The sequence below is a fragment of the Spermophilus citellus genome (assembly GCF_964194105.1).
Source record: "Spermophilus citellus genome assembly, chromosome: 5".
In the NCBI taxonomy this organism is placed as follows: Eukaryota; Metazoa; Chordata; class Mammalia; order Rodentia; family Sciuridae; genus Spermophilus; species Spermophilus citellus.
Window position 1 is genome coordinate 160,738,707 of NC_138186.1, and position 25,426 is coordinate 160,764,132.

The 25,426-nt window shown below is 40.0% G+C and overlaps 1 protein-coding gene across 2 annotated transcripts in view; it reads right to left on the reverse strand.

Moving 5' to 3' along the window:
- RGS17 (regulator of G protein signaling 17) overlaps positions 1 to 25,426 on the reverse strand; it is a 96,192-nt gene that overhangs the window by 14,005 nt on the left and 56,761 nt on the right. For both annotated transcript variants that reach the window (XM_081293741.1, XM_081293740.1), the window contains exon 2: positions 14,552 to 14,695. In XM_081293741.1, the coding sequence (XP_081149867.1) occupies positions 14,552 to 14,670 (119 nt within the window). In that variant the 5' untranslated portion in view covers positions 14,671 to 14,695. The remainder of the gene's footprint in view (positions 1 to 14,551; positions 14,696 to 25,426) is intronic.

Below are 25,426 nucleotides of genomic sequence, written 5' to 3' on the forward strand. Positions count from 1 at the left end.
CTAAGTATATTAAAATAAGCATCCAAGTTCCACTGGAGATTTTCTAGAATGGTGGCTTTGAAAAAGGAGGAAATATATATTGTCCATTTCAGAAAAATAAGAAAATATGCTCTGTTTCTTGGTGAATTGTTGGTTTATGGAGGATTGGATAGTGGCATGGGGAAAGGTTGCTGCCAATTAAACAGTTTACCTAGGGGTTTGTGATCAGGGATATGTGCATGGTCTATTATGGAAGATGGTCTACTAGTGCTAGAAGAACAATTGGCTTCAGGAAGAACCCTTGAAATGGTGCAGATAGGATGAAAACTTTACAGTAGCCATGGTAACTCTGGGAAAGAGCATGATCATAAAACCACGTATGTTTAAACAAAAACTCAACTGAGGAATCAAGATGCTCAAAGTTAATATGCTGTGCCACCAAGGCTCCAAGAAAGAAACACTGTCATTGGTAAAGGCAGACAGTTTCCAATATTTTAACCATCTCACCCTGTGATATCAATCTTTTTGTTGTATGTAACAGCTTCTAACTAAAATTTCCTAGTACATAAATGAAATCAACATCCATTACCTTCTGAAAAATAACTGGCAGATTATTCTTTAATATTTCATTTTCATCATTCAAAATATTCATAGCAAAATACTGTAGCTTTATTCAAGAGTTGACAATAACCTACAAATATGTATGAAACACCTGGCTTATGCCACCGTGGCTGGAAATTCCACCTGCACAGGACAAAAACATGCTGCCCCGGAGCTCAGACAGGTAAGTAAACATCATACGGCATGCTGTTAAGAAGTAAAAATAATGCATATGGTGTTTCCAAGACACAAGCATGGTATCTATACTTTTGCAAGAGGGAATTGAGACAGGCTTTGCAGAGGAGATAATGATTAAATTGGGTTGAAAATGAGCAGATGTTTGCCAGAGATATCTCCTGGATAAAAGGGATTCCAATCCAAGGAGTGATAAAGTTGTGTAGAGTCTGGGAGCAGTCAAAAGGCACCATCTAAATGGAGAAGAGTGGACAGATGAGATGGTTCAGGGCAGGAGCTGAAAACCAGGATAAGCAGTGAAGTATGTCCAAAGTGACCAGCCAGGATGACGGGGTGGACTGCACAGGCAGAGCACAACCCCCTTGGGATGATTCCAGCTCTGCTTGCTTTGTTTCCCCTTCAGGATGGTGACAATGAAGTGACCTATTTCACAAGAAGGTAAAGCAACAAATAAGAATTTGGGACCAAAAGGGAAATTATTTCAAATGCTTAATTGGATGTAAGGACCAATGAGCGGGATTCTAAAATGGGAATGTCAAATTTATCAGAGAGCTCTTAAATTTCAATGGAGGGAACAGACTTCTATTTTGCCATTACTATAAAACACTCCCTCACACATTGCCTTCTTTACTGCTTCCTCCCAACAGTCCTGTGAGGTAAGCAGGGTGTTTATTATTAACCATTCCATTTTATTTACCAGGAAACATCACGGGGTCTATTTACATAGCACAACTAAAACACAGCAGGACTAAGACAGCATCTCCCATCCCTGGACTTCTTATCTGTGCTCATTTTCACTTTGCAGGGACCACTCTGCACATAAATGAGCCGACTGTGATGTTTTACCTTTTTGGTTATTTACCAAAATTGATTTTTTCTTCAAGGTTTGGGAAAGACAAACCACCTATTCCAAGTGAGTGTAAATGCCCCTCAGTGGGCATCGTCCCACAGCCCATTCCAAAGGAGCTGTGCCCCAGGACTCAGCCTGCAATAGATATGGGTGGGTGGCCACTTGTCTTCAGTTTCCCAAACCTGAGACTACCAGAAAGGAGCTGGTACAGAAAGTTTGAAAGAGGAAGAAGTGATAGCACTTGCTGGGGACAAGCTGCTGTGGCTTCGAAGGCCTGCCTGGAAGCTCACCTTCCTCCCGTCAACAGGAAACAACTTTCAGAGAGGAAAATAAGAGAAGGAGAATAGAACTGAGACCTTGCTTACAAAATACTGCCAACCTCCCCCACCCACAACCAAACAAGTACAGAGGCACCAGGAGGGGACAGTAGCCATGTGACATCCGTAATTTCAGACACATAAGAGCTGAGTGCAAACCTATGACCTGAACCTCATCTCCTTCATTTCTCCATTTTTATAATGCAACTTGGTTTTGAGTGGGGTTTGTGAGATGGAAACAGTAGCTAGTAATCTGTGCCTGGAACTGTTACACAATACAAATGAATAATTTTAACATCGTTAATTTAATATTAAAAAACTGTAAAAACTCCCGCATTTCACAGTCATGTATTCTGTGTCAAAAAACAGTTTTTCATTTGGTTTAAGCTTTTGCTTCAGGTACTTCAATCTTTCAAGTAAAATATTAATCTATTAAAAACCTGTCCACTAGATGGCGGTGTTACCTTTATAAATACAATGTTTTAACCAAGTCAGAGTTAAAGAGTAACTAAAAAAGTTTCTGGGAGTAATTACCCATATTTGGAAGAAAAAAAAATCTATTCTTACAATAAGAAGTTTTGATAATTATGTCTTTTTCTAAACAATTTGAAAAGAGTCCTTCAATTTTTCTGTGAATGTAAACTCCAAAGGGATAAATTTAATATTGGGAGGTATGCCAAAGTGAAACCATTTTTTCTTTTTGTTATTTAGAAAATGTTCTGAATACTCCCTGGCCCAAAGTCATTGATTTGGGAATACTTTTGGTTTTCAAAGCAGGTAGTTATAATCTTATTCAATTATAAGTTAGTTTGCAGTCTACTGACTTGTGCTGGGGGATGTAGAACTTAGGACAAACATTCTTAGAACACATTAAATAGATAAGGTTTTCATTATCAACAGGTAGAGAATGCATTTATTTAAAATGTTTTATGAGAACTATTGTGAGAGGGGGATCTCCAAATTATTTCAATCCCAATTTTGAGTTGTCCATAAACATTACTTTCTTCTTTTGAAACATGGAAACCAAATCACTTCATTCTCCAAGTCTTTCTCTTTGCTACTAACTGTTCCTTCTACATGAATCTGCTTGAAATGATGAGTTTTAAAACATCCCTCTTTTTGTCTGTATTAAATTTCTATTTCGAACCTCAAGCCATGTATTTTAGGTTCATCAGTATGTTCATTTGATTTGGAATGCAAACTGCATCTAACAAGTAATTGCATGGTTAAAATCTGGGACCACTCTGTAAGCTTAGACAACCAGAGTTTCTTCTTTGGCATAAACAAAGTAATCTTTATTTTTTCTTAGAATTAACAGAATCAGAGGACTGAGTATTTAGGTGAACTATTATGATACACACCCCATGATTTGTTTCTGTTTGTTTGTTTGGACTGGGGATTCAACTCACTGACCCACATCCCCAGTCCTTTTTATTATTTATTTTGAGACAAGGTCTTGCTAAATTGGTCAGGGTCTCACTAAGTTCCTGAGGCTGGCCTCTAACTTGTGATCTTCCTTCCTCAGCCTTTGGAGCCACTGGGATTACAGGCGTGCACCACCATACCCAGCCACACCCTTGGGTCTGAATCACCTTGGTTTTCAGGTTGCCTAAAATCCTATGTGAAGCTGTTCCTTCCACCCACTGTGACCTTCTCTGAAATTTATAGGTTAGTGGATACTTTTGTAGAAAAGCAAAGGTCTGGGACGTGAGATCAAGTGGACATCTGTTTTATTAAGACATTATGGATAAAATGGCATGTGATCAACTGAGTCTTTAGATGCCTTAGTTAAGACGGAGCTTAAGCTTTTGATTTTAGTTAACTTGTGTCCCTGCCATAAAAAGCAGAATGAAAAAAACACAACTCCAGCAGCTGGTATTCAACGATACATCTGATAGCTGGCAGTCGCTTACCCACCACCCATTTGTTCCCCCTTCCCTGGTGCTTTCCAGTTACTGGATATATGACTTCGTCTAGGGTGCAGGTCGGGGGCATCCCTGGGCACAAATGCAACTGATGACAACAATCCAGACCTGTGGGGAAACTTAACTGCAGAATGCAGAACTCCTAACACGCCGGCAGTCCTGTGGCTGCTGGTTCTGCTCTAGGATATGCTGGGCAGCATGCAAGCGGGGGAGAAAGGGCCCAGTGTCAGGAACAGGGTCCATGACATTAACTGACAACGTACAAGGAACACTGGAGAACACACAGCGCTCAGACCTTACCATGTTGGGTAAATTCCTTTCAGCTTAGGGGCGTATAAGGGGGCTGGAAATACCTGTTAATAAAGGATTATTCAGGGGCCCTGAAGCATATACTGAACCACAAAATAAATGATTTATATATGTAGCTAATCACATCTCACCAAGAAAAAACTGAGGCTCAGAGAGATTAAGTGACTTGCCAAAGCCTTCAGGGTTGCATGTCACAAAACTGGGACATACCCAGATCTGCCTAATGACACAGTGTGGCAGTTCCTTCCCTACCTCATGCTGCCTCTTGAAAGCAGGTTCTATTTGAGGAAGATGTGACATGAGAATTTGTGTATGATGGTGTAATATGGCAACACCACCTCTATTTACAATGAAACTCATGGAGCTAATATTCCAGGAATATGCATGGAATTGGTTGACTGAAATAGTTCTTTAATTTTAAATAATCTAAATTTTGGGGGAGAGGCAGTAATGGTATAACTTTGCTTTCTCGTAGGAACAGATCCTCTAAGGCATCTGACATGCATTTATATGTGTAATCCTGATATCTGAAACAAAGATTTTATATCATTGGAATTTAAAATACTCATAATACCCAATTTTGTCGACTTATTATACAATAAGCTCCATTTTCCCTGAAAAGTAGGCTTCATGATCTTACCTAGGAAAGAGAGAATACAAAATTCTTGAATAATATTCTAAAATGGCAGGCAGATTGTAATAGGTCTACAATACCTAGACCATAAAAAAAAAAAGTAAACTAGGTCCAAAGGAAAGAATGAAGAATTTTAAAAAGATGGACAGAATCTGAGCCAATACTTATTTCAGTCAGATATGGCACAACTACTACCGCAGGGGAAGGAAGGAGTAGACATAATGTTAAAACCTCATCTTTGTATTACTGTTCAGGGGAGGCCGGGAAATTCCTGCAGGTGTCCAAATAGCAACCTCATTTGTCCTGGATTTAGAGAGGTTGAAATTCATATTGTCTTAGAAACTGAATAATCTGCTTTGGTTAACTCGAGAAGGGAACTTCGACTCCCTCAAACTTAACCTTTATCACGATGTCTCAGGACCTTTAAAGAGGTGCTCCCTCCTTTTCTCTGACAGCAGCCTGTCTCTCTCCAAGTTCCTTCCTGTGGCCTCAGGGAAAAGCAGGGCTCTGGCAAAGCTCACCAACACCTCCTGGTTGGCCACATCACAGGTGCTTTAGGATCCCCATCAGACGGGGACTTGCTGTCCTGCCGCAGTCTTGGCTGGGCACAGAATCACGAGCCAATCAAGCAGGAACAAAACTTTATTTTGAAAAAGCCGCTAACACTCTCAGCGCCAGCAAGTCAAAAACCGGTCCTCCCACGAGGGTGTCCGACCGGAACCGCGCGCCGACCGGAACCCCGGGGTCCCCCGTCTCCTCCCACCTCCTCCGGAATTCCCTCCTACTATCCTTCCCCAACCAATGGGAACTCTCCAGCAGTCCCGTAAAGTCCCGTAACTTGAGTCCGGTAGCAGGCCAAGGTGAACAGCGGGAGTCCAGTTTGCATATGAATGTAAATTTTAACATAATCATCTCAGTGGCTAGCTGGCGTCACTTTACAACCAAAGGTGCCATACATCGTATATATGCTTGTGGCTCCTAGCACTGTCCCATTTAATGCAGCCTCGCCCTGCAAGCTGCAGACTCAGGTACACACAGAACTCTTGGGCACGGCGAGCTGAAATCATCGTCTCACCTTTGGTCTAAACAATGTCCTATTTGCCCATTTAATGAATCAACATCAAGTTGGACATTCAAGCAAGTAGTTTAGGGTTTTCCTTATCTCTTCTCTAATCACTGTATCTTGACAGCACCTTTTAACGTTTTCTTGAATATCTAATTCCCTACATTCTTTTTACTGCCACTTTATTTTGGAGGCAGTAAAAAGGGTTTGGATCTGGAATGTCCCCCAAAGGCTCATGTGTTGAAAGCTTCTCCCCAATCTAGCAGTGTTCAGGGGTGGGGCTGCCGGGAAGGGACTGGATCATGAGGATCCTGACTTCATCAGGCAAGAGCCCACTGAGGGATTCAGAGTTGAATGGACTATTGGGAGGTGGTGGAACTGTCACAGGGGGGACCTAGTTTAGGGAGTGAATGCTTGGGGCGTGCTGTTGGGGACTGTATCTTGTCCCTGGTCCCTTCTTCTCCCTCTGCTCTCTGGCTGCCGTGAGGTGAAGGGCTTGCTCTAACACACCCCTGCACCATGATCTTCTGCCTCGTCTCAGGCCCAAACAGTAGAGCCAGCCAACCATGGAATAGAAACTTCTGAAATCGTGAGCCAAAATAAATCTTTCCTTCTTTAAGTTGTTTATGTTGGGTATTTTGGTCACAGTGACCAAAAAGCTGACTAACACTTTCACTGAGGGTTTTGCAAAAGTCTCCTAATATTTCCCTTGCTCTTTGTCTTGTCCTTTCACACAATTTCCATTCCCTTCAGAAGCTGAAACATAAAATAGACTTTTTCAGCTCCTTACTTACTCAACTTCAGTCATTTTTCATCTTTAAAAAAGTAAAAAAAGGTCCTAACTACCTCAATGGCATAAAGAACTTTTTTTTTTTTTTTTTTTTTTTTTGTACCAGGGATTGAACCCAGGGACACTTAACCACTGACCCACAACCTCAGCCCTTTTTAAAATTTTATTTAGAGTCAGATTCTCGCTGAGTTGCTTAGGGCCTCACTAAATTGCTGAGATTGGCTTTGAACTCATGGTCCTCCTGTCTCAGCCTCCTGAGCTGCTGGGATTACAGGCATGTGCCACTGTAACCGGCCATGAAGAACATTTTGTTATCCTCATTGCCAATCTCCCTGCAGATGTAGGTCCTTCCAGCAATGTTACATGGATTTGCTCTCTCCCCAAAACCTTGCCCTTCTTTGCAAAAGTCACTACTAGTAGTTCTACTGCTAACAACACTCACACAGAAGGATGAAGGAAAACGGTGCCTAAGAAAAACTCTCTGGTGCCGACCTGCTCAGCACCAGCTGCCACACAATCATACTATGTCCTGAGAGAATGTGCCTGTGATTTTTGATAAGAATTTCTGTGACACAAATTTTCATATTTTATACAACAAACTCAATTGGCAAACCCAAATCAATCATCCGTTCAGCACATGTTAAGGAAACACACACTGTAGGGCAAATACCATATTATGAGCCACAGTGTCTTCCTGGCTATTTGAAAACACGAAACCTGAGTATATGGCCATGAAAATACCTAGTGACAATGACTAACCAGTATGAACTTTTGGGAATTCAAGTACAAAATCCACATAATTTGACAGAAGGTATTGACCTGATAAAGAAAAGGGTCAAATGGAAGAATCACTGATATTGAAAAAAAAAATGGGATAGGGAGTTTTGAGTCAAACTCTGGCCCTCCCTCATGTGGTCAGCCTGGTCCAGGGCAGAGGGGGTGTGCCGAGAACTTCCCTGAATCTCTGGCACACCCTGGTCTCTGAGCCCAGATGGGGCTCACCACACTGCCACATGCTGTGAGTCAGCCACCATGCCGAGATCTCAGAGGTCCTTCCCAGGTCTGAGGTGGAAGGACTGGGAGCTGGCTGGAGTACTGGGCTGTGGACCCCACCCACGTCTCCATGCAGAGCCTATTCCCAAATGCACTGCCCCCGGCTGTCTCTCCACCTACAACATCTTTCAGCTGTCTGCTCAGGACGGGCTTCTGCACCAGGGGGAGGCTCCTCCTACTGTTGACTCTGATCCTTGGAGGACTCTGTTTTCCTCGGAACTCCCTTTCCACATGGAGTCCACCCCGTGCCTTCTCAACCTGCTGGGGCCCACTCTCTGCATGGACCCGCCTGTACCAGTCTCTGCAGGAACTGGCCTCTCAGGAGTCTCTCACAGAGGTCACTCTTCCTACTCGCCACAGGGCAAGGTGGGGCCTGGCATTTTTCTTTAAAATCCTTTGAGGCTAATGCTCTCTGACTTGCCCTGTCCCCCTCGTCTTATCCCTCATAACCCTGTGACCCCCCATGGCACCTCACAGGCAGACTCTTCCCTCTCCCTAGGCAGATTCCCCTGAACAGGGGAACCATGCCATAGGTGACCCCAAAGTGTCCCCATGGTAGCTACTAGGACACCTACTTGGTCCCTCACTGCATTAACCAGCAAGTGCCTTAGCTCTAAGTGCCTTCCTCTGGCCTGAATCCAGTAAACCTGCTGTCTCCCCCCTTGACTGGATCATTGTTCTCCCTTCTACTCTCCTGAATAAGACCACACAGAATATTTTCATCTACTATTTGTTTCTTTCCTGCTCATCTTTTAGTCAATAATCTACATGGCACAATGTGATACCTCAAAAAAAGAGTAAATGCAGAGAAAAGGTACACATGGCACACCCTTGAAGGAAAAGTGTCAATTCAGTTCCGACTCTGTCAGCTCTACAATCCATAGGACTCTGGGCACGAGTAACACGGACTTGGCAGAGGCAGCTTAAACATTAAACTCTTTTAGAAGGTGACCTGGGAATAACACCAAATATTCATATCTAGATGCAGCCGCTTAATGAGACTTTGCTCCCTGGCATAGCAGAGTGAGGGAGAACCCCAAGAGAGCTGACGAAACCCAACAGGACAGGGGGAAATGGGCAGTCAGTTAATTGCAAATGAGAGATTGAATGAATGAATGATTATCTACAAGTTCCATAGTCCTAATGTTGGACTGCTGGTGGTGTGTATTTGGCTTGTGAAACCTGGGTTCAATTTGGTAGATGTCTTTTGATGGTGTAGTTTATAGTTCATATAACTGATAAAAAATGTTGAGGAAATTCACCTATGTTCTTGTGAGATGGAGTTTTGAAACTGTTGGGTTCTTTGTAAGTTCTCTTTATCTGGTTACAAGTGCTTTGGAAATACTGTTAATCCAGGGGAATAACTTATGCTGCCTCATGGGCTGCATCTGCTCTCTGAGGGTGATGGGTACAGAGGAGGCTATTCACTGGTGCCTCAGATGGAAGGAGTCAGCTTACACGTGTGAGCAGTTTTAGTTCCAGAGAGTGGACTCTCTACCATGGTGCACACCATTTTTTTTCCTCTTTAAAAAAAAAAAAAACTTTGGCTTTGAAAGCATGCAACTTAGTATTTCCTTTGGCACAGAGCTAAAGTGTGACAGCATTAGAGGACAAAACACTGCATTACTTTTGCACTGTTTTCAATTACAGAGGCTGTAGTGCTTGTTAGAAATGGAGGGTGAGCTGCCAGGAGCTCTGATGAAGCGTTGAACATTCACCCAGAAAGATCTGTCCCACGGTCCAGGGACTCTGGGAAAGAATTTGTCCAAAACGGAGACTTGTTCGGTTTCAAAGGACTAATCAATTTGCTAAATTTATTCTGTGACTGATCTCTCCTGAGAAGAACCTGATGCCACGGGCCAAATCTTGTGGTACCTGAGATTTTGAATCTGCTGGGGAAGGTTGGATTTGAAAATAGTTCATAACAGACGGGGGAATGTAACGTCTGGAAGTATTAAAGTGGATCCACCTCTACCACCTCTACCACTAACACATTCGGTGACAGCCATCAAGGTCATCGATCCTGATCCGTGGAATTAGATGTGGCATTTTTCTTATTTATTTATTTATTTATTTTTATTGGTTGTTCACAACATTACAAAGCTCTTGACATATCATATTTCATACATTAGATTGAAGTGTGGCATTTTTCAAATGCTTTGTAGTCACTGTTGTTGGTTTTGTGTATGTTTTGTTTTGTTTGTGCATTTTTTCTCGAGCAAAAGCCTACACCTAAGTCCAACAGGTAAGACAACTAAAGACAGAACCATTCCATTGCACACTCCAGGGGGGAGCCAAGCTGTGGCCAGCAGTCCTCTGCTCCTCTCCCTGCAGCTGTCACAGCACCAAGCAGAGACCACACAAACACACGGGAAGGATGTAGCTGAGGTCTCCTAATTTTTATTCTAATAACTAAATACAGGGAAACCCATCTTGCTTGATGAAACACAGCTAGGACAGCCAGGTATTAAAAGAGTGATTAGCACTGAAAGACTGTTAGAAAAAACAGCCTGGGTTATTTCAGTGTAACCTCTGATGCTGTGAGAGCATTTAGATCTCAGCTCAAAATACAATTTTGAAAGCTCTACTTTTCTATCCCCTTTTTGATGCATGTTGTGTTTCTGAGCATTTCTGTTCTGCAGTGCAGCTGATGTGTTACCTCAGGTCCAAGATCTGAATAACCTGACGGTCTTCACAGTGGTTTGTGGGGAGCCCCCAGCATCTTTCAAACATTTCTTCCACGTGCAGAACAGAAAAGAAGGCTACCACCTGAAAAGGCAGTTATTCTATTTTCCAGTGTCTAGACAAGGGGTCTTGCTAACATTATCTGCTCAGCTGTTCAGGTTTGAGAGTCTCACATATGGAAGGCCAGAGTGTCCATCTCACAGCTGAGATGCAGACATCAGTCATTTATGTCAGACAGTTAAGTGGTCTAAACCTCTTTCTCGTGTCTTTTCGTTATGTGGATGTCTATGAGGAGAGCTGGGAGGCAGGAGAGAAACTTGTGTGGGGAAGAAGTGGTTCTTGACAGGATTGGAGAATGGGTCAGCTCAACAGCTACAAAGTCTACCCAGACTATTTAGATCTTGAAGGAAACTGTGGAAATATCCAGCGGTTACATACTTACTCCCTGTCTCCTTCCCCCAAATAAAATATAATGGTAAGTTTATAAAGATGGGAATAAATAAAAAAACGAGAGAACAGATGACAGTGAAATATGGAAGAGAAATGTAAATCCGAGAGAAATTTTAAATTGTTTAAAAAACCCATAATATGTGAAGCTAGGGTGAAGTATTTATATTTATTGCTAGATATAGAAACTTATTTTCCAAGCACTCTATTTCCTTAAAAGGAAGTAAAATCAGCCACATGACAACTGCTCCTATTTGCAAGTGACAGCTATTTCATATTTTGATTTCTAACTTTTTTAGTCCTTAAATTACATTTTTTCATGTCTCTTTTTGTTCTGCTCCTTTGACCTAGCCTGGAAAATTTGAAGAACATTTCTTTCTTTATTTCACTCCAAAAAGCCCTTATAAATTTATTTTCTTAAGCTCAAAGTACAAAAATAATGATATTTTCAAAATGAATGTGTAAAGGAATTTTCATTTGCAATCTGATAGGATAGCATAATTAAAATCCCTGATTCAAAGCAATCAAACTTATTCTTTTTTCAAAAAATCCAACTGTTTACATTAGAAATCCCCTACCATTTGTTTTATATAGGACTTGTCAACGTACAGACTGTACATTTTGCGGCTCAGACTCAGGCATCCATAACCCATTGCTAACAAGTGCAGTTCCTGACCACCACGCTCCCGTCTAGGACTAGCAGGGAATACCTCATGCTTGGGGATCTGAAGTATGTGTCACCCTAAAGGTGTAGAGAGTTGCAAGAACTCTTCTTTTTTTGTTTTGCTTTGTTCTTGGTATGTAGTTAGTGTTCGGCAACACTTTGCTTTCATGAGTTAATTTGAGTGTGTGTTAATAAGTGCATATTTCAAAAATTAATAAAAGTCAGTCTCACTATATATCTGTGTCAGTAAAAGCAGTTTCACTAAACAGAGTTATGTACCACATAAGAATGTTCCAGTCAGTGACAGACTATACACAGCAGGGGATGCATAGGGTCATAAAGCAGCTGAACATTTCCTATTTCCTAGTGACGTCACTGCCATTGTATCATTGTTTAACCCATCAATCAAGAATTAAGGTGGTGTGTAGACAAGTTTACTGTGCTGACAATTGTACAAAAGCATAGTGTGTACTATTATTAATGGTACTTACTACTGGGTAATAAACAACTGTTAATGATTTATGTATTTATATGTATCATATTTATATCATTAGCATGTAGTCCTACTTATGCAAAAATGTTGATTGTACAACCGGCTACAGTGTTATACCAGTGGCAACATCATCTAACTCAGGCTTACCCAGTCTCTTAATTACATCAAAAGGCCACAAGTGATAGACTTATCCCATCATGGTTCATTTAGGATTACACTCTGTGTTGCTTATATGGTGACAGAATTGTTTAGCAATGCAGTTTTCATAATATATCCTCATTGCTAATTGATGCAGGGCTGTATTTATTTGTCAGTTAACAAAGTGCCACCCAACTTCAGTATTCTATTTTGGTGCTTTAAATGTAAAGAAATTAAGAAACCAGTTTGGGCAGATAAATAAAATGATGTCTGAGCATAAGAACATGGTATAGTGCAAATGAGAAATAGAAGTATAATTCTGATCAGTGTATATCAATGCATTTGCAACATTTTACACAGAATTTAAAATGGCTTTCTTTTTCAAGGAAATTTCTGTGTTATATGTTAATTTTTAAAATTTTTATATTACTTTGAACTACCTCCTCCTTAAAGATTGTCTTTTTTTTTTCCTAATGTGAAATGTCCCACAGCCAATTCTTTTTTTTTTAATGCTTTTCTTTTTTGTTACTTATTTATTTTTATGTGGTGCTGAGGATCGAGCCTAGTGCCTCACACATGCTAGGCAAGTGTGCTACCACTGAGCGACATCTCTAGCCCCCCATAGCCAATTCTTTTTAAGTGCTCACTCTGTGTTGGATACTGTTCTCAGCTTGTTGTATGTACATGGTATCTCATTTAATTTCTATAATAACTTCATGAGGCATGAGTTCAGGTCTTATTATTATGTTATTTGGTATCTGAAGATTAGAGAGATTAATTTGCTAAAGGTCACCTAGTGAGTGACAGCTGAGGACAAAATTTGAACCCTGGAAGTTTGAGTTCAGAACCACCATATTAAGTCACTACAGTGTTTCATGGATTAAGACCAGAGCTGGATAATCTCTGTAAGAGTGTAAGAAAACAATTACACAATTATGACTGAAATACACCTCAACTAGAACTCTATTTCCTTCCTCTGAAATCACTAAGGCTTAAGAATGAAAGCAAATGAATCATCTATGACTTTCTCTAACAAAGAATCGTCATCACCCAGAAAGTAATTTTTGTATGAATACTGCAATATCAGACATTCTTCTGGGCCTGAGGGGTTTCTAGGTTGGGTAGGGCTTGTTCATCAAGGGCACCACTCAGAACACCAGTTTGACCACAATGATATACTGTCACATCAAAATACATCCTCTCTGGGCGTGGTTGCCCATGCCTGTACTCCCAGTGGCTTGGAAGGCTGAGGCAGGAGGATCACAAGTTCAAGGCCAGCCTCAGCAACTTATTGAGGCCCTAAGCAACTTAGTAAGATGCTGTCTCAAAATTAAAAAAAAAAAAAAATTAAGAAAGGGGCTGGAGGTTAAGTCTCCCTGGGTTCAATTCCTGGGTTTAATTCCTTGGAAGTTAAATGTCCCTGGGCTCAAACAACAACAACAACTCAGCCTCTGTGGATGCTGGGAAATTGTTGACTATGCTCAAGAAGGAGGCTCAACCATAACCACTTGAGCCTTTGAGTAAAGTATGAAGCGGTTACAGGAGAACCAGATGACCACTCCTAGTCCAGAAGTTCTAAATTGGATCTCAAAGGACCACAAAACTTAGGGTTTCAAGAAAAGTTTCATTAAGTCTAACATCCTCCTGAGGACTCTCATCTGCATAAATGTCAGGACTTGGAGTCCTACTGATTTTCTCACTGAAAGGAACTTCAGGATTTAGAACTGGGAAGATTCCAGAAGGTACCTAAGCACCTGGATGGGACCTGGCAAATCAGTTTGTCTATCTCATCCCCATTCTGTCAGTAAGGAAAACCAAGAACAAAAAGAAACCTCAGAGCCTGTCAGTGATAAACAGCAGGTTTTCTGTATCTACTTTCTGAGTTTTTGGTGAACTGACTTGGCCTTCATTCCAAGCATGGCCTTTCAGACTGGTGGTCAGGGTCTCTGCTCTTCCCTCTGTGCTAATGGGAGGGGTTCTACTCTGAAGTTGCCACCCTGACAGAATTACCTGCCATGCACCTTAATGGATCAACACCCCAGGAGGAAGCGCATAGTGGAAAACCACACTCAACACTACGTGGAACTCTGCCATGGATTGTCTCTACGTTCTTGTACCATCATGACTCTGATGAATACTGTTTATTGACAAGTAAATAACTACAATCTTACTTTTACCCATAAGGTTTAAGATTCACGGGGAAAAACTTGACATAGTTTTCCATTCTTTACCTATCGATTTAAGTGTAGATTCTGAGGAAATTAATATTTTGCTAATGAATGTTTGCATGAGACAAACAATGATCTTCAGTAATTCCTTCTTTCAAAGCAGTGTGTGTGTGTGGGGGGGGGAGACTGTTAAGGTCCAGCACGCATGCTCAGTGTGCACGGTACCGACAGCGCCACCTACCAGGAGCAGCTGCAACAGCAGCACCAGCAGAAGCAGCACGTGTTGTTGGGCCTCTGGTTTCCAGGTGCTTGAGCCACAGCGGGTGTTCCTTCATTCTGGGATTGCTGCCTTTTTCGCATTGCAGCTTCTTCAGTACTCAACTGGCTGAAAGAAGGGAGAAAACACAAGGTATGTAACACATTGTCATAAGGATAAGTTGCCTCTGCAGAAGGACGCATCGTGTCCTTAAGGGAGGAGGGAGGTAATTTACGAAAAAGTAAAACCAGTCAGGTAAGCTTTAGCAGTCAGACCAATGTTTTAGAATATTATATTCTGAAAACTTTGGGGACAAAATTCTACCATGATCTGCTGCATAAATTATAATAATTATGCTGCTGCAAAGTCAAAACCATTGGTCAGATGAATATGATAAGAATTGAAAATTTATTTTGAACTAATTTCTTTCCTCAAGAATGCCTAAATCTTCTTTCCTTAAAGTGATCACAGGGGTGAATGTAACTCGTTTCTCCACTGCTGTCTGCAGTAAGGCAAGTGGAGCTTTACAAATCACTGTTGCAAAGTTTCTAACTATGAGCATCATGGGGAAGATTAGGTTTGTGTTGGGTGCTCTCTCCCCTCCTTTTTAAACACATGATCTCCTTGACTGAATATCTGACTCATCCTCCAGGGGCCTAATCTTGAAAGCACTGTCAACAGGACCTCCATTTGGTTGGGTGGCCCTGTTGGAAAGGCATCACCTCCCTTCCGCCAGTCTTCAAATTTTAATTTCATTTAGGAGAGGATGGCGGAAGACAAAAAGCCATCAAAATGGGGGAAATTATTTTGGTGGAATTCATATGTCATAGCAGATTAAAAAAAATACTAGGATACAGAATGCTCTACTTGTGACTCTATGAATCAGGACAATGACTTGCCTCCTACTGATACAGTCTATCCTGATCTAGGACTACATTACGTTTTTTTTTTTTTTTTTTTTAATTTTAGTTCAGTAGAATAATGTCAAATTAGCATGAACTCTCAGGATAGAAATTAATTCTGTTGAATGATGCTTTTCACAAATATGCAATGTATGTAAATCATACACAATTATTGTCATATTTATGGCTAAAAATAATACTTATTAAGACTATAATGTGTAACAGGTGAGCTTTTAAAAATTATATTTTTAGTTCTGAATACAATGATAGATAATCTTTTTCTTGAAAATAAGACATCCTTTTAGACCACAGTGGTAGATAAATAGGGGCTAAAGCCACGGGTACCTTGTAGTTCACATGTGGAAACAAAAGGGCAAAGGTCCCACTCCAGTGGGGTATGAAATGCCACACCATGAACAGTGGGACACAAACTCTAGGCTACCTGCACGCAATCAAGGACTGTGGTTCTGTCACCCACATAAGACACTGTCTAACCATTCAATGGCACCTAACTGCAGGAGAGGGAAGTAGGGAAAGCCATCCAGATGGGACCTGTGCTGTTACGGTTTCCATCTAGGAAAGCCCCAAGAATTAGGCAGTGTAGCAGTGGTCAGAGGTGAAAAGATTGGATTATGAGAGCTTTAACATCATAAGTGGATTAATCCCTTTGATGGATTAATAATTTGGACTACTTGGTGGTAATTGTAGGCAGGTGGGGCATGGATGGCCTTGGGCTAGATCTGTCCCTGGCCCCTTCCTCTCTCTGTTTCCTGGTTGCCATGAGCTAAGCAGCTTTCTTCTGTCCTGCCTTCCTGCCACAGTGTTCAGCTTTACCTCACACACAGAGCTAGGGAGTCAGCAGCTAACCATTGACTGGGATGTCTGAAACCCTGAGCCACAAGAAAATTTCTTCCTCTAAATTGTTCTTGTCAGGTGTTTTGGTCACAGTGGCAAAAAGCTGACCACCACAGATGCGAAGCAGCCCACTGGTTCAGTGACCAGGCCAGGGCTGTTTCAAAAACCTTTGCTGGGTGGCAAGAATCCTGAAATACCAATGAAAGAGCTGCTTCAGGGCGGAGGGTGTTGAGACACTAGAAGAGACACCTGAAAAACCTTCTATTAGGAAGAGTGAGAATGCGAATGACACTTCTCACTCAGTGTGATGCCTGCTGTCAACAAAACAACTACCACAACAAAATCCAAATGAACACTAGAACACAGAAAGCCAACTCAATAATTTGGAGGTGACTATATCTTGACCAAATGCAAGTAAAAGAATCACCTATAATCAATTTAACAGAGATATATTTAGGTTAAACAATGTGTTCACGGAAAGACTAGTATTCATGAAGGAAACTTTAAAAATTATAAAAAACAGACAAATATTTAACGAGAATAAGTGGAAATGGAAAAAACAAAAAACATATAATCATTAAAAAGATTCAGATAGAATTGTCTCTCAAGAGCAGTACCAAAGAGAATCAGAATAGTGCCAAAGAATATGCACAGAATGCAGCAAAATACGAAACATAAGTGAATCCAGATAAATAGAGGAGTAACACTGAAAGGCTCCAGAACACCCAGCGAGACTTTCATCATAAGGAGAGAATTAACGGATTGTCAGGGAAGTGGTATTTTAAGGGAAGTTGGCTAAGAAGTTCTTAGCACTGAAAGAAAACAAACAGCACAAAACAAAGACACTCTTTGAAAGAGCACACCACATGCTGAGAAGGATGAATAAAATAAAAATCAATCTACATTTACACATAGGAGAGTAAAACTACAGATCTACAAGATAAAGTTGGATCCCTTCTGAATGGAATTAATGTTCTTATAAAAGGAATCCCAGAGAGCTTTCTTCCCCTCTTTCTGCAGTGTGAGAACAGGAGAAGCCAATGGTCTACAGTACAGGAAGGACCCTTCACCAGAACTCAACCATGTTGGCAACCTGACTTTAGACTCCCAGCTTCGAAAACCAGGAGAAAACAATTTCTGTTGTTTATAAACCACCCAGTCTCTGGCCCTTGGTTATGGCAGCCCAAACTGAGCAAGAAAGACACACTAATAACTCCATCCCCTTTGAAATACTTTCTGCCCTTACCTTCATGGCCCCCATTCCCCCTGGGTGCTTTCTATTTAACCAGTCACTTCTCACCTTACTTTGCTGTTTCCTTAGCTACAGTCATCTATCCTTAGAACTCTTCTCTGTCATTTCTTTGATAAACTCATTTAGACATTTACTGGATCTACTAGTTTGGTATACCAAGTCTCCAAACTAACATGTCCAATAAAGGTGCTTTTCCTAAATTCAGGACTCATGATCCAACCACCTACTGGACATCTTCTCTTGGCTTTCTCAACCTGGTGTCTCAAACTTCCTACATTCTAAGCTGACTCTATTATTTTCTCCAAAACTTATTTCTCTCCTAGTTTTTCCTACTTCAGAACGTAAAAAGTCTCACATTTCCAGTTATCCAGATGAAAGACTTGATATTTATTCTTAACTTCTCTATTCCATCCAGATTCCCCATCAGCAGATCAGCAAATGTGAGCCTTACCTGGTCCTCTCCACTTTCCTTTGGTTACTACCACTCCCCAGCTCTTCCCATTCTAATTCAATTCCATTCTGTTTTCAACACAGCAGTCAGAGTGTGTCTTTTAAAATATAAGTCAAATAATTTCAGCCAAGAATCTTCCTTTCAAATCTGTTCAAAATCTTCTGAAAGTTTCTCATCTTATTAAAAGCCAAATTTCTTGCAATGTAGTCCTTCATTACTTTTCTGACTGTATCTCATTTTGTGTCCTCCCAGTTCTCTTGTTTAAACCACAGTGGTCTCCTGGCTGCTTCTCAGTCACATCTGATACAATCATGTGTCAGGACCTTTGCACTTATCCCACACTTGGAGCTCAACTTGTTCAAGTCTTTACTCAAATATTACATTCATTTCATTGAAAGTTTCATTCCTTGGAACCTCCCATAACTATCTCATTTAAAACTACAACTCCTTCACTTCACCCCCAGCCTGACTTATCACCCTTCCCTTTCCTGTTTGATTTTTCTCCACATTATGGATCACAAACAATCATACTACAAGTATTACATATTTGTCCAACCAACTAGAAAGTAAACCCCATGAAGACAGAGATTCTTGTCTGTTTTCCATCGTTGTAACCATGTTTGGCATATAGGAAGTACACATCAATATTTGCTGAATGGCAAACTTTACAAGCATTCCCATTAATGACAAGAAAAAATACAGTGAAGTCTTTGCATTCAATATTCAAAGTTATTAATTTCCTATCCAATGCAATAAAACAAGAAAAGGTGAGTAAGAGTTGGAAAGGAAAACACAAATCTTAAAATTTATAATTGAACGGTTATCTACAAAGAATTCCAAGTGATTGAACAGACAAGTTATTAGAAACATTCACAAGAGATACTAGGTCAGTCTTCAAAAATCAGATGCCAGTTGTAATTAATATGAATATATAACATAAAAGCATATTCAAATAAGCACAATTTTAAACAATGTGTAATAACAAAAAATTCTAACAATTTCTAACAATGTGTGACAAAAAATATACAAGAACTTTACGGTGATATTATAAAACTCTACCAAAAAAAATAAGACCTAACAACTGAGTTATTTTCTCAAATGAGAGGACTAAGTATCATTAAAATGTTGATTGTCCCAATTTTATAAACTTGATATGAATGTAATAAAAGTACTAGTTGAATCATTCATGGAACTTAAAAGATGGAGTCTAAAAATGTATGTGAAAGAATAAAGAATGAAGTATATAAGCCAGGAATTTCTGGAAATAAGAATATCTGGGGTTACTTGTCCTATCAGTATAAATAATAGAAAACCATAATAATTAGGATACTGTAGCAACAGCATAGGAAAAAGATAAGTGGATCTATAGAATGGAATTCCCAGAGTGCTGAGAAATGGAGTCAGGGACATGTATAGTCATTACTTTAGACCAGAGAATGTTTCTATATCATTTGAAATGACAGACTATTCAAAAATGGTGTTAAGATGTTTAGATTTCTAAATAGAAATATTACATCTCTAAATGATAACCCACATACAAATTCCAAATGAATAAAACACAGGTGTTGTAAACAAATTATACAACTACAAAGTAGAATAATATCACCATAGCTTCAAGAGAGAAAAAAGACTTCTTAACGGAAGACCAAGTCAAAAGGGAAAATGTTATTTTTTATGCAGTCAAATTTGTCAAAAACTTTTGAACAAACAAGGAAACCTTTTGAATAAAGGAAGCCAAAAATAAAGTTTTAAAAGATGAGAACTGGACTACAACATTCAAAGGATTATCAACCACCACATATAAATACCACATCACAATTTTAAAATACAAATAAACTAATAGAAAAATGGGCAAAGGAAATATGCAGGCAATTTATAAAAAGAAAAAACATGAAATACTCCTAAATTATATGAATAGATGCTCCAAACTAGTCGTCAGAGAAATTAAAATTAAAAAAAAATTATTCCATATCCAAATTTTCCATAGTTAAAAAGTCACAAAATACCAATTTGGGGAGAGAACTTGAGTAAATGAAAAACTCTCAAACATGGATGGTGGGAATGTAAATTGATAAAAATCACTTTGAACAATTTTGAGGACATCTAGAAAAATTATATAACCTATGACAAATTCCACTTGCATGTTTATATGTCAGATAACAATTCACACCTGCACATGAAGATATTAAGTATGGTACATTTATTACCTTAAATTGGCAACAACCTGTTACAGATTGAATGTTTATATTCCCCCAAAATTCATATGTTGAAATATAATCCCCAATATGATGGTCTTTTTAGGTGGCCTCTGGCAGGTAATTGGGTGACTCCGGTGCCTTTATAGAAGAGGCCAGGGTGCTTTCTCTGTGAGTACACAGCAAGTACTCAGCACCTACAACCAAGAAACACTTCCTCATCAGTCACTGAACAGCGGGCATGCTGATTTTGGACTCAGCCTCCAGAACTGTGAGACACACATTTCTATTGCTGGAAAGTCATACTGTGGATGGTATCTTGTGATCCTAGTCCAAGCCGACTAAGACAGAACTCTTTATTGGGAATGGAGCATTGCTGTGACAACATGGAGGCGGCTTTGGAACTTGCTAATGGGTATAGGCCACTGGAGTTTTAAAGTGCCTGCTACAGAAACCATGATTGTCCTGAAGGGACCTTTACAGGTGCTTTTGGAGATGATTTTTGTGATGGAGGAGAGCTCTAGAAAAAGCTTCCTTCTTCTTAGAGAAGAAATAGATAAGTTTATACACAATGTGAGTAAAAACAGGGACAGTAAATGCCATTCTAATGAGGTGTCGGGTGGAATTGAGGAATACACTATTATCCTCACATTAATGTTGTTGACCTTTTCTCCATTTTGTCCAATGAAGAAAGGGCAATCCTCGTTGTAACTGTCAAAGAACTTGGCTGCATTGGGCTCATGTTCTAGTGTTTTGTGGAAGTTAGAGTTTCTAAGCAATGAAATTGGCCATTACTAAGTGTGAAGGAGTGGCTTGCTTCCTCCTGCCTGCTGCTAGTAAGATGTGAGAAGAGAGAAAAGACTTGACAGAAGAATTAAACAAAAAGAAACCAAAACTTAAAAGAGGTTTGGAAAATTCTCAGTTTACTCACATTGTAAAAAAAATGAAGTCATGTGCCTAAGAGAACACCAGGGTGTGGCTTGATGAGGAGGTGAGGAAAGGTGTGAACCATAAACTTAATCAGCCACCAGAGCTGGAAAAATGACACTTTAAACTGAAGAAGGAGCCGGGAAGAAATGAAGAAAGGATGTCAGGCTTCTTGGAGTTTCCAGGACAGACCATAGAACTCTTCAGCTGCAGACATGCTCTGGTCTTCAAGACAAGCCAAGAAGGACCCTAAGGTGATGTCAGCAATGGTGCCTTCCTGTTCAAAAGCAAACGTTTTCAGCAGATCATGTGGCTTTTGCCCAAAGCCACCCAGGGGGACTGCCTGGAGCTTTGGGACTGGACCCCTGCTCAGCAGAGTCTTAAAGTTGAGACCCTCTCTTCCCTACCAGCAGAGCTGCAGATCCACTCTAGTGGTCCCAAAGGTGGGATCTCTACCCAAGTGGTCCCAGAGGGGTGAGCACCAAGCCAAAGAGGGTCATGCTCCTGTCTTAAGATCTCATGCAGTTTGTCTCACTAGGTTTTGGACTTTCTTGGACCTGTCACTACTTCCTCTGTCCTATTTCTTCCCTTTTGGAAAGGGACTGCATAGTCTATACCTGCCCCACCATTATGTTTTGGAAGTGTATAACCTGTTTGGTTTTATGGGCTTATAGCTAGAGAGAAATTTTATCTCAGAATGAATTGTACTTTGAGATTCACTCCTGTCTGATTCTGATGTACTTCACTGAGACTTTCATCTTTGGCCTTTAGAATTGATGCTAGAACTAGTTAAGACTTTTGAGGATATAGGGGTGGAAGGAATATATTTTGCATGTGATAAAGACATGAAATGGGGGACAAAGGGCAGAATGTTATAGACTGAATATTTGTGTTTCCTCTAAATTCATATGATGAGATCTAATATTCAATGTGATGTTTGCAGATGGAGCCAATGGGAGCTAACTGGGCATGAGTGGGGAGCCCTCATCAATGGGATTAATGTCCTTATAAAAGACCTTGATCTCAGATATTCAGCCTTCAGGACTATGAGAAGTAAATTTATGTTATTGATTAAGCCACCAGTATCAGCTTGCTAAGAAAGGACCATATTATCATCTTTTAAGGAATAACTAAAAAGTGATATTACTATATGATGATCTGTGTAAACAACATTTAAAATAAGCAACTTAAAACTATAGAGATCAACTTGGGGAGATTGTAAAAACAATGTTGAGTGGAAAAATAGCTGTAAAATATTAAATATAGTATAATCCACAGAATTTGCAAAAATATACAAATTAATAGTGCATATGTCTTCTGGAAAATACATGTAGAAGTCCTAAAAGCATAAATTTTTATGGATCTATGACAGGGTCCTGGGAGAGGATAATAGAGGAAACATGATTGGAGAGGAGAATTTCAACTTTATCTGATTATTTGTTTAAAAGAGATTTGAAGCAAAAATGAAATATTAATATTATTGGAGTATGGGGGTATTTGCTTTATTATCTTTTGTACCTATCTGTATTTCATTTTTTCTTCAGACCCACACACATATACATGCTCACACAGCACAGAAGTCTTTATCTATATCCTAAAATATTGCAGAAAAATTCAGTAGTTTTCTTGAGAACTGAATATCTTAATGTTTTCACTGTTAAATACTCAATTTTGAAAAATTTGGAGGTGAATTCCATGTTGGGATGTCCAGTTGTTACGATGTAGTTCTTAAATGTTCCCCCAAATCCCTGTGTTGAAGGTTTAGTCCCAATGCACGATGCTCAGAGGTGGAGTTTTAGGAGGTGATTGGTTCAGAACTCTGACTTCATGAATGGATTAATCCATTCATGAATTTGTAACTTAATGGGCTATTGGGAAGCGGTAAAACCTTTGGAGGTGGGGCCTAGTAGGAAATAGTCATTGGGGGATGCACTGGAAAGGTATATTCTATCTGAGGCCCCTTTCTCTGTTTTCTGGCTGCCATGAGGTAAGCCATTTTGCTCCATGATGGTCTACCTCAGGTCTCAAAGCTGGAACCAGCTGACCATAAGCTGGAAACTCAGAAACCATGAACCAAAATAAATACTTCAAATTTTCAATTCTTTATCTCAGGTATTTTGTCACAGTGGTGGAAACCTAAGTAAAGCACCATTTATTCAAGGAATCTCGAAAGATGTTGGCTAAAATCATTTTAGAGGGAGCTAAATATTATCTATTAGATTTGCAAACTCTTCTATGTCTTTTGGCTGGCTAGAAAATCATCAAAAGCAATGCTTTCTTTGTGTTTCCTGAGGTAACTACATGTGTGGTGCCATAAATATCTCCCTTCTGGGAAAAAGTTCCTACTCACTGATATTTTTTTTTGAGTGTGTAGGTTCTCATACCATTTGGAGCAGATCGGTTCTGTTTTTCTGACTGATTTGTATGTTCCCGAATACCAGCATTTTAGCATCTCATCTGTGTTCCAAACTTCTGACCTTCCTGGCATATGCCTATGTTGAAGAAAAGCAGTGTCCTATCACATTTTGCTACTTAGCTGCATTGTCTAAGGAATTAGACACAGAAAGCTGGGGGAGGAAATACTGTCTGTGATTGCTGTAGGGACGGTGCCTAGGCAGCCTTTTCCTGAGACCTCATCTACAGGTGCATCAGCATGAAGACTGGCCCGTCCTCTGGTGCTGGATGGTCAGTCCTGGAACCTTTATTTGCACTTTCTTCTAGTGTGCAACTGTGAACTGTGGGGGTAAAGGGAATTGGCTGGGTTTACCAATAAACACAGAAGAGAAAATCTCTATGACTTATATTTTTCTTTTCCAAAGTTCATCAATTTCAGTTTTAAGCACTACAAAATTTCTTAATGTCATCAATAAAACATGAAAAAGTTATGCAAAATGAGCATAATAATGACCTGAAACTCAAACACTTTTGAACATGTGAAGACCAATTCTTTTTTCGCTCCTTTCCAACTCTCTATGGAGAAAGATTGTCAAAGTACCCTTTAGTTTTGCAGCATAGTGAAAAACAGGCAGAGGAAACTGGTTCCACTTTTTAAAAGTGCACAAAACAAAGACTTTAGTCAGTGAGCTGTGCAGTCCTTGAAGGGCCCTAGATCCAGAACAGAGCAGGACTAGTACAATGTGTAGCTGGTGTTCCAGAATGTTCCTCTCACACCAGCCTCCCTTAAAAACATTTCATTTGGTCCTTGTAGTGAAGTGCTAGGAACACTGTAATGGAATAGTTATTAGTGGGCCCAGCATAATCACCGCCCCCCATTCAAAGCTTAAGTTTATTAGTAAAGAAGCAATTGCTAGAAGAAAACATAGACTCAACACTCCAACATATTGGTGCAGGCACCAACTTCCTTACCGAGAGCCCTAAAGTGCAAGAACTAAAATCAAGAATCAATAAGTGGGATGATATCAAACTTAAAAACAGCAGAACAAAGGAAATGATTAAGAGTATAAAGCAAGAAGGTACAGAATGATAGGAGATCGATGCTGATTGGTCCTCCAGGAGGGGATTAATAAACAGAATACATAATCAACTCAAAAAACACCCAAATAACCCAATTAATGATGGTCAAAACAAACATACACTTCTCAAAGGAAGAAATAAATACAAATGATCAAAAAATGTTCAACATCAGTAGCAATCAGGGAACTACAAATCAAAACTACACTAAGATTTTACCTCACTCCAGTCAGAATGGCAATTATTAAGAATACAAATAATAGTCAATGCTGGTGAGGATGTGTGGGGGAGTACACTTATGCAATATTGGTAGGACTGCAAAGTAGTACAACCATTCTGGAAAGCAGTATGGATATTCCTCAAAAAATAAGGACTGGAACCACCATATGACTTAGCTATCCCACTCTGTGGTATTTATCCCAAAGAACCAAAATCAGCATTCTATAGTGATCTAGGCACATCAATGTTAATAGCAGCACAGTTCACAATGACCAAGTTAAGGAGCCAGCCCAGGTGCCAGTCAATAGATGAACAGATAAAGAAAATGTGTTATATATACACAATGGAGCTTTACTCAGACATAAAGAAGAGTGGAATTATGGAATTAGCCAGGAAATGGATGGAACTGGAGAACATCATGGTAAGTGAAATAAATCAAACTCAGAAGTCAAGGGTCTAATATTTTCTCTCATATGTGGAAGCAAGATCGAAATAAGGGAGCAGGAGGCATGGAAATAGAAGGGGGATCAGTGGATCAGAAGAAGGGGATGAAAGGGAAGGGACCGTAAAAGAGAGAAATGTTGGAAT